General features: G+C 27.8%; 1 protein-coding gene across 1 annotated transcript in view; it reads right to left on the bottom strand.

Annotated features, from left to right (window-relative positions):
- The window catches only part of LOC107490543 (homeobox protein knotted-1-like 1), a 5,032-nt gene extending 2,700 nt beyond the window's left edge, over window positions 1-2,332 (bottom strand). The window contains exons 1-2 of the mRNA XM_016111312.3: window positions 2,086-2,332; window positions 989-1,096 (exon numbers count right to left, since the gene is read on the bottom strand). Coding sequence (XP_015966798.1) covers window positions 989-1,096; window positions 2,086-2,325 — 348 coding nt within the window. The 5' untranslated portion in view covers window positions 2,326-2,332. The remainder of the gene's footprint in view (window positions 1-988; window positions 1,097-2,085) is intronic.
- Window positions 2,333-8,585: the final 6,253 nt, after the last annotated feature.

Raw genomic sequence — 8,585 nt, 5'->3', positions numbered from 1 at the left:
GCGGCTAGTAAACTTTTAATTGGAAGCTTAAAGTAAATGCTAAATTTTAGTAAAAGATTAAGGTTAGAATTTAGAATATAAAATTTAAGAGTTAAAATTTAAAAATTAAATAAAAAATTAACTAATATTAACAAAAAAAATTCAATCTTTAGTTAAATTATTATAATATTTATCGGAATAATATTAAATAACTATTTTTTGGCTAATATTAATTTTTTAAATTATTTATTTTATATTTAGACCCTAAATTATAAACTCTGTAATCTTAAATTTTAAATTATAAATATAAACCTTAAAATTAACCAATATTAACTAATTAAAAATTGGTTTTTTATATTTTTTTATTCATCACTATAGCTAGAAGAGAAATTAATATTATCAATAATATAATTTATTTTTAATATATATTTTATATTTTAATAAATATTTTTTTATTAATAACGAATTTAATGTACATTTAATATAATTAAAGTTTTAATTGGTGGGTTAAAGTAAATGCTAAATTTTAGTAAAAGATATAAATAGGAACTGGAAAGTGGAAACTACTACTACTAGCTAGCACAAACACAGAGACAGATTGGAAAAATGTCAGTGTCATATGGAATTGGAACAAAAAACTATGCATATACAAATATATACATTTTTCCTCAGTGTATAGTCTCTTTTCAGGGGCAGGAATTAGCATATGCTTTAGGCCAACCATGAAAGTATCCATCAATGGAATAGAGAGAAAGAAAAATTGTTTTTCCCCAAACCATGTTTGGTCATATATATTTTATTTGACCGATGACTTTTCAGTAGTTAACATGACCCATCATTCATTCTTCACAAAGATAGTATGTTATGTACTACCCATCATTCATTGGAGTTTGTGTAAAAATATTAATATTAATAATGTATTGCTTGAATTGTTTCACTGTTTTTGTGTTTGTGTGTGTGAAAAAGGGAGAGATCAAATGGTAATGGAAGAATTGTTATTGTTAGTTACCATGAAGATATCAAGCTCTGATTGGCTGAACATGTTCAAGTTTTGTTGCTTCATTGCTTGTATTGGATCTATCTTCAGCTGTCTGTCCAAGTTCGATATGTCACCAACCTGAAACAAAAAAGACATAAAAAAAATAGAATTTAATATATATATCACATCATACATGGATAAAATGTTCATGGTTAGACTGGATTAGATTAAATTCTATTGTTGAATGTGCATTTGTGAATTATATATAATACAAGTGGGTAAGGGTTGGTGATGATAAATAAATAATTTAATTTCATGAGCAAAAATTAAATAACAGTGAAAACTCAGGTGAAGTTGATATTTGAGAGCCGTTAGATAAAAATTTAGTCAATTATCTAACTGCTCTCATATATCAACTTCAATTTCACGTGAAGTCAACTGCACTTGAGTTTCCACTTTAAATAACCTCATTCTTTAGTAGAAAGAGTTCATGTTCAAATCAGGTGAATGTGGTTTTCTTTGGTTTCTGTTGCTGCCATATCTCCAATAAATGAGATTTTGTTTGTTCTAAATAGAATAACGAAAATAGTTAGACACACAAAAAATTAGTTATTATATATTTTATATTTTAATATATATTATACATTAGTAATTAATTTGGTATATAATTTTTGATATCCAGTTACATGATTGTTTATAATTTATAAATGTTGTTTGGATCCTCAAATTTACTCAGCTCATAAGCAAAACTTAGTTTATACAATTGAAACACAAAGCCAGATACCCAAAGTGAGATGGGTTTTCTGCATATATATAATTAAATCTCTTCTCCCCTCACTACATATATATCTCTTTCCTATTATATGAAGTCTCTCTCTCTCTCTTTTATTGGGGGAATAATAACAAAGAGGAAATCCAACTTGAAAAGTGATGAAGCTCCAAACATCATGGGAAAGATTTGGTCCATTTATTAGTTACATTCACATTATGTGAACAAATATCTATAATTAATTAATATATCACACTTTGATTTTATATATAATTCATAAATGAATGTATATTCACGGGTTGAAGGTCAAAGTATATGTACTGTAGAAGAATAAATAAAGGAGAGAGAGAGAGAGAACCTTCAAACACTCCAAGTGAGCTTCAACCAAGAGTCCATAGAGAGGGTGATTAGAGATTCTTCTCTTGAGGATCTCATTATTTTTTTCATCATCTTGATCTTCCTCTTCTTCTTCTTCTTCTTCTTCATAACATGCTGCTTCTTGATCTTGTTCCTGTTCATGTTCCTCTTCAAATTGAAATTGTTCTTGTTGGTAGTTCTGGCTATTATTATTAACACTATTCCTCTTATTAGATTCCATGACTATTTTTGAGGGGATGAGAACAAACCTTTGATATACCACTTATACAAAAAAGTAACCACATATATACTACTAGTACTAGCTACTACCCCTATCATTACTAGCTTACTATTGCTATAATATATTATATACTATCGGATATATTATATGTTTTCTAAAAAAGTGTTTTATAGATATTTTTATTAGTTTTAAAATTAAATTTTTTTAAGTTAAAATCTTTTAAAGATAAAGTATTCTTTTGTCTCTAAAATTTATTAAAAATATTCGTAAAATTTATTTTGTTTTTATTTTATTTTTAAAATTTTTTTATTTGCAATAAATATATTTTTTATAGTTAAATTTGTAGAAAATTTAAGACTAATTCAATAATAATATATGATAATTATGTCTAATTTGTATATATTAAATATTATTCTTATAAAATTATTGTTAAATTAATTTTAAATTTATTAAAAAATTAACTACTAAAAATATATTTGATAATATATTTGATGTAAATAAAAAATTTAGGATAAAGTTGTTTGTAAATTAATTTTAAAAATTATGGAAACAAGGTATTTATAACACTATAAGCTTTTATTTTTTATTTTTTTCCTGTCCAATGTTATAGTATTTAATTTAAAAGAATTTATTATGATACAGGGGAGACAGATATACAAATACATGTGCGTGTGAGAGAGAAAGAGAGAAAAGAAGTACTAAATAAATAGATGAGATAGATAGATAGATATATTGAAGGATGATGAGGTCAGTGAGATTGAGATGCTCCCACTTTTGGAAGTAAATGAAGTGAATGACTCTTGCATGCATACGTGTTAACAAGCAACAGGAATCAGTCAGAAATAAAACTCAAAAGACCTTTATATTCATTATTATTTTATTTTCAAATTAAAACATATACATGTATTCATTTGTGAAATTTTATACATATTTATTTCATTTGTGTACGCAAATTAATTTGCAGAGATATAATATATGTATTCATATGAATTTTAGTTACATGGATTAGCTAGTGTATTAATAGCTACATCAATTCATATTTTTATTCATTGAGCAAATGTAGTAATAACAAATGTAAGATTAATCAACATTATAAATTTACATCTCAACTAAGAAATATTGAATTTAGATATCAAAAATAGTAAAAAAAAAGGTATGTATAAACAATAACAATTTATTATTAGCCAACATTATATTTAATATTTAGAGTAATCAATTTGTGGATATTTGTAGAGTTTGACCTAATATTTAATTAAATAGTTATACCTTGAATATTATTAAACTTCTTAGGGGTAAGTACGATTTTGGTCCCTAAAATTTAGTGCCAGAATCGAAATCGTCCCTCTTATATTTTTGGATTTAAAATCGTCTTTAACGTTTTTTTTTTCGTATTAAAATCGTCATTTTTTTTGACAAAAATACCGTCTCCCCTTTCCCTCACCACCACCACCACCGCAACCGCAATCACCACCAAAATTCAACAAATGCAGCAAATTCAGCAGCAAAATTCAACAGCAAAAATAGAAAAATTCAACAGCAGAATCAGAATAAAACAGAAGAGAAAAAATTCAACAGCAAATTCAACAGCACCCTCTTCATTTTCTTCTTCTTCTTCTTCGACTTCTTTCACTTCCCCTCCTCCCTCTCCCTCTCCCCCAACACCAACACCAACAAAATAAACAGAAGAGAAAAAATTGAGATCTGAGAAGGGGAAAGGGCTTCGCACGAAAGGGGAGGGGCCTGGACACCGCGGCGGTGCGGGTTGGGTCGCCATGGCTCGTCGATGGTGGAGGCTACGGGTCAGTGGTTCGGCCATGGGGAGGTTGGTTCGCGATGGTGGTTCGACGTGAGAGGAGACGCGAGGTGGAGAAGAGGGTAGAGGGTCGCGGGGTGGTTGGCTGGGTTAGGGTTCGGACAGGGGGTGGTGACGGGTTGGGACGCTGGTAAGGGCGTAGTGGCGAAGGTTGGGTGGCAACGCCGTCACTGTGAGGGGCGCGGCGGCTGTTCGATGGCAGAGGAGAGGAGAGTGGGGCAAGGGGACAAAGAAGAGATGAGAGAAGAGGAAGAAGAAAGGGGAGAGGGGGAAAGGTGGTATCATGGTGGCTCGCTGGCGATTAGGGTTGCTGGCGGCGCTGTGGTGATGGGTAGGGTTTGGTGGTTTTATTAAAGTAGGGGTAGTTTAGGAATAAAACAAAAAAAATTATTAAAAAGGACGATTTTAATACGAAAAAAAACGTTAAGGACGATTTTAAATCCAAAAATACAAGAGGGACGATTTCGATTCTGACACTAAACTTTAGAGACCAAAATCGTACTTACCCCAACTTCTTACATTGAAAATTTTTGTGATAAAGTAGTTGCCACGAAACTTTAATTTGTTTTAATTGAATAAATGATTAGATTTGGGGTCTAATGCACGGATACACGGGACACGACACGACACGAAATACGTCAACACGTGAATTTCAAAATCTTATAAAATACGGAAAACACATATACGTATAAAATATAAAATATATTTTTAGATAAACCGTAATGATATTTTGATATTTTGTTAATATTAAAATATAAATTAATTTTTAATTATTTTTAATATTTTATTTTAATTATATCAAGTATTTAAAATATTTTTATTTTAATAAATAATAATATATACTATATCTAAATTTATTTTAATAATATAGGATAAGAATAAGATTAGATACACTGATATGTAATAGTATTTAAGTGTGTTCAAGCGTGTTCAGAGTAGAATTTTTTTTTTATTAAGACACAGTTAGATACAACAGACACGTGTGTCGGATAAATATCAATGAGTATCGTGTCCGAAATATATCCGATATACGGATATGGTAACTCAACAAAGTGTCAATGTTTCGTAGGATTTGACTTTACAAAGTTAGATAATTAGGATTATTGACTTATATAAGAGTCTAAACATATATTGTAATTTAAGTACAATTGTTATTCAAATATACAAGTTGATTATGAGATGATTTAACGAAGAATTAAAAAAAAAAGAACATTGAAGAATGTGTGTGTGGGGTGAGGGGTTTTTGGTTGATCTGTATGATTGTCTTTTAGCAGTGATGAAAGCAACAGTTCAAAGTTTTCTCGAGCAATGGGGTGTGTCTTTGTTATTAGTACACTGCTCCTTACATCTTACAAAATACATGCCCAGTTCCCTGTCTTTATTTTATTTATCTCTCTAAACACGAAACAGACAAAACCCAAACTGTTCACTTTCGTTGCTTCTTCCTTATCACTTTGCCCCTTCATTTCTGTTTCCGTTACTGTTCTGTGGTCCTCAAACAACACGACAAGTCTTTCCTATAAATATACAAATCGACAATACTCTCTCTATACTCCATTACTACTATATGCTCCATGTGTTGTATTTCCACCTTTCTAATCACTTTTATGCTTTAATTATTTTATTTAAGTTCTTTATTTTTATATCAAAAATGTTAAAATTAATAGAATATTTTTTTCGAAATACATGCAGTCAAAAATTTAATTAAGTTTTTAATTGTGAATACCTTTAATTTACGAAAAAATATTTAATTAACTCTAATATTTTTTTATACTAGAAAGGACCTAATTATAAAATTAAAAGCAATGTAAACATCCAATTAAAAGAAAAAAAAGTATAAAAACTTAATTACGAATTTAATAAAATTATTAGGACTAACAAAATAATTAAATCAATTTTTATTTCATTTAAATCTAAGGTTTCAATTAACGATATGGCTAGATAATAAACATTCAAAACGTTTTTCACAAAAATATATATTTGATGAATTTCCTTTAATTTGTTGTATTGGGAGAAAATATGTATTTTGTAAACATGTAAATGCATGTTTTAGTTAGTTTCATAATTAAATGTGGAGCATCACTCATCTATATAAAATAATTTGAGGTTGATAAATTAGATCTATAAAAGTGGTTCAAGAACATGAAAAATAGCATAATAGAATGCTGTTGACCAAAGTAAGCTTGGGACACAAGCAAACTATAGAAGAAAAAAAAAACTTTGTATTTCTTGTTTATGTAATTGACGGTGAGAATTATCATTTATGTGTGTATCAAATTTTAAACAATACCTGCTTATATACATACTAAGATGTCAACAACTTAGGAACATGAAAGAATGTCAACCATATGTAATTTACCCTTGGAGACATATCATGGACAACTAAAATGAAATCAATTTTAAAATGTGTGCTAAAGCTATGTATAACAAGATAGCTCCCTAATTATTATAAAATATGGTAGGTGGTAAAGGTAACGAGTCAATTCTGATTTCGTCAAAATAAAAAAATTTGAATCTATATAAAATTATAATCTCTAATTTAGTCTCTGTCAGATATTTATATTCAGTTAACAAGGTATAACTCTAATAGCATAATTTTTCGATACTCACTTAAGAGGTTACGAATTCGAGTCTCACTCCTAATTTAAAAAAAAAAGTTTATATTCAACTTTTGTAGACCATCGTCTATTCACAATTTATTATTTCTACTACTTTAAAAGATAGAATTGCTTGCTACCATATATATATAAAATAACCACTCATGGATTAGCCATTCCTAAGAAGTAGCATAGAATTTTTTGACAGTCTTCAAGTAGTGGTGTAGTAGTTTATGCATGAATTGGCAAGTTTATGATGTGTAAGAGTGGCATATGGAAGTCTACCAATAAAAGGTTTTCGAAAAGATGAATGCCCTATGACGTTAATTTGAGTGAAAATAACATAGTATCGGAATAGGCATAGGATTTGATTTGTCCATTATTGTCTTTCTTAAGAGATCATATGAAAGTCACTCGCCGACATATGCAAATATTTACTTTTATTACAAACTTGAGTTTAACTATCTATTCATCCATTATCTTTTTAATTAGAAATCTCATTTTTTTTGAGAATATGATCCGAATGATATTTCTAGGTTTTAAAAACCCTCAATCTATGCATTAACATTTAAGGCTTTGTTAAATCCATTCAATTTTCTATAGTACATATATAAGAACAACGAAAAAATATCTTACATATTAAAGAAGATATTTTTACATCTTTATAAAAGGGGAGCTATTCAAATAAAGATATTTAAAATATTTTTTTTTAAAGATATTTTTTAACCATTAAAATTTAACATATGAAATCGATTAAACCGTATTATTTATATCATAATTAGATTGGACAAATCGATTTGAAAAAAAAATTCATGAACCAAATTTTAAACCAGTCTAAATTAATATTTTTTTATAAAGAATAACTACAATATTTTTATTATAAAAAATAATTAAAATACTCACACATATATATATATATATATAATTTTGACAAAAATAATACGGTTTAATCAATTATATATATTAAATTTTAATTATTAAAAATTATCTTTAAAAAAATATTTTAGAAGTCTTTATCTATGACTCCCTTATAAAACATGTTTTACAAAGAAAAAGAAAAAGTATTTACATATTTATAAGACATGTTTTATTTTCTTCTTTTTTTTATCAAATATATAAGACTCGAATCTGCAACCTCTTAATTTAGTATGAAAAGACTACGCCATTTGAATTATTACTCATTGACATATTTTATTTTCTTCTTGATGTAAAACTTCACATTTTACTCTCTATTCTAATACCATTCATAAAAGTGCAGTCCACCCACTTGTAGATATTATTCGTTTTGACACTCCATGTCTCACGATTTTGTTTTGGATGGTTGGAATAATGGCAAAATTTTCGCTCTCGCCCATCAAAATAGACTCACACAAAAGAAATCTCTATATTTTTATAACATATTTTGTTTGACCTATCAAATTGATGTGTTTAAACCCTAAACCCCTATTGAAGCTCATTGTCTAAGTCTCACAATTTTATTCTTAATGACAAAAATAACTGCAAAATACTCTATATTCACCTATTAAAATGTCCCAAAAAAAAGAGGTTCTAACATCTGCATAAGACATAATGTTTCCATTGTTGTCAATTTCTTCTCTCGTATATGTAATGTTTTTGTGTTTTTCGGTCCAACTTAATTAACATTTAACAATGACTTGGGTCGTATTTTCATTTTTTCCCCGATACAACAACAACAATAATAAAAGATTTAGCGAATAAATACACAATAACATGTGGTACACGTCAAAAGTTACCAAAAAGTTTTTATAAAAAAATAAATTGTTAATATATTTATTAAAATAAATATTTAAAAACTTTATTAATACTAATCTTAATATGTGTTCTAAAAA

Source organism: Arachis duranensis, chromosome 5 (genome assembly GCF_000817695.3).
Source record: "Arachis duranensis cultivar V14167 chromosome 5, aradu.V14167.gnm2.J7QH, whole genome shotgun sequence".
Lineage (NCBI taxonomy): Eukaryota > Viridiplantae > Streptophyta > Magnoliopsida > Fabales > Fabaceae > Arachis > Arachis duranensis.
The sequence above is the reverse complement of the archived record's forward strand: the minus strand, read 5'-3'. Positions and strand labels throughout refer to the sequence as shown.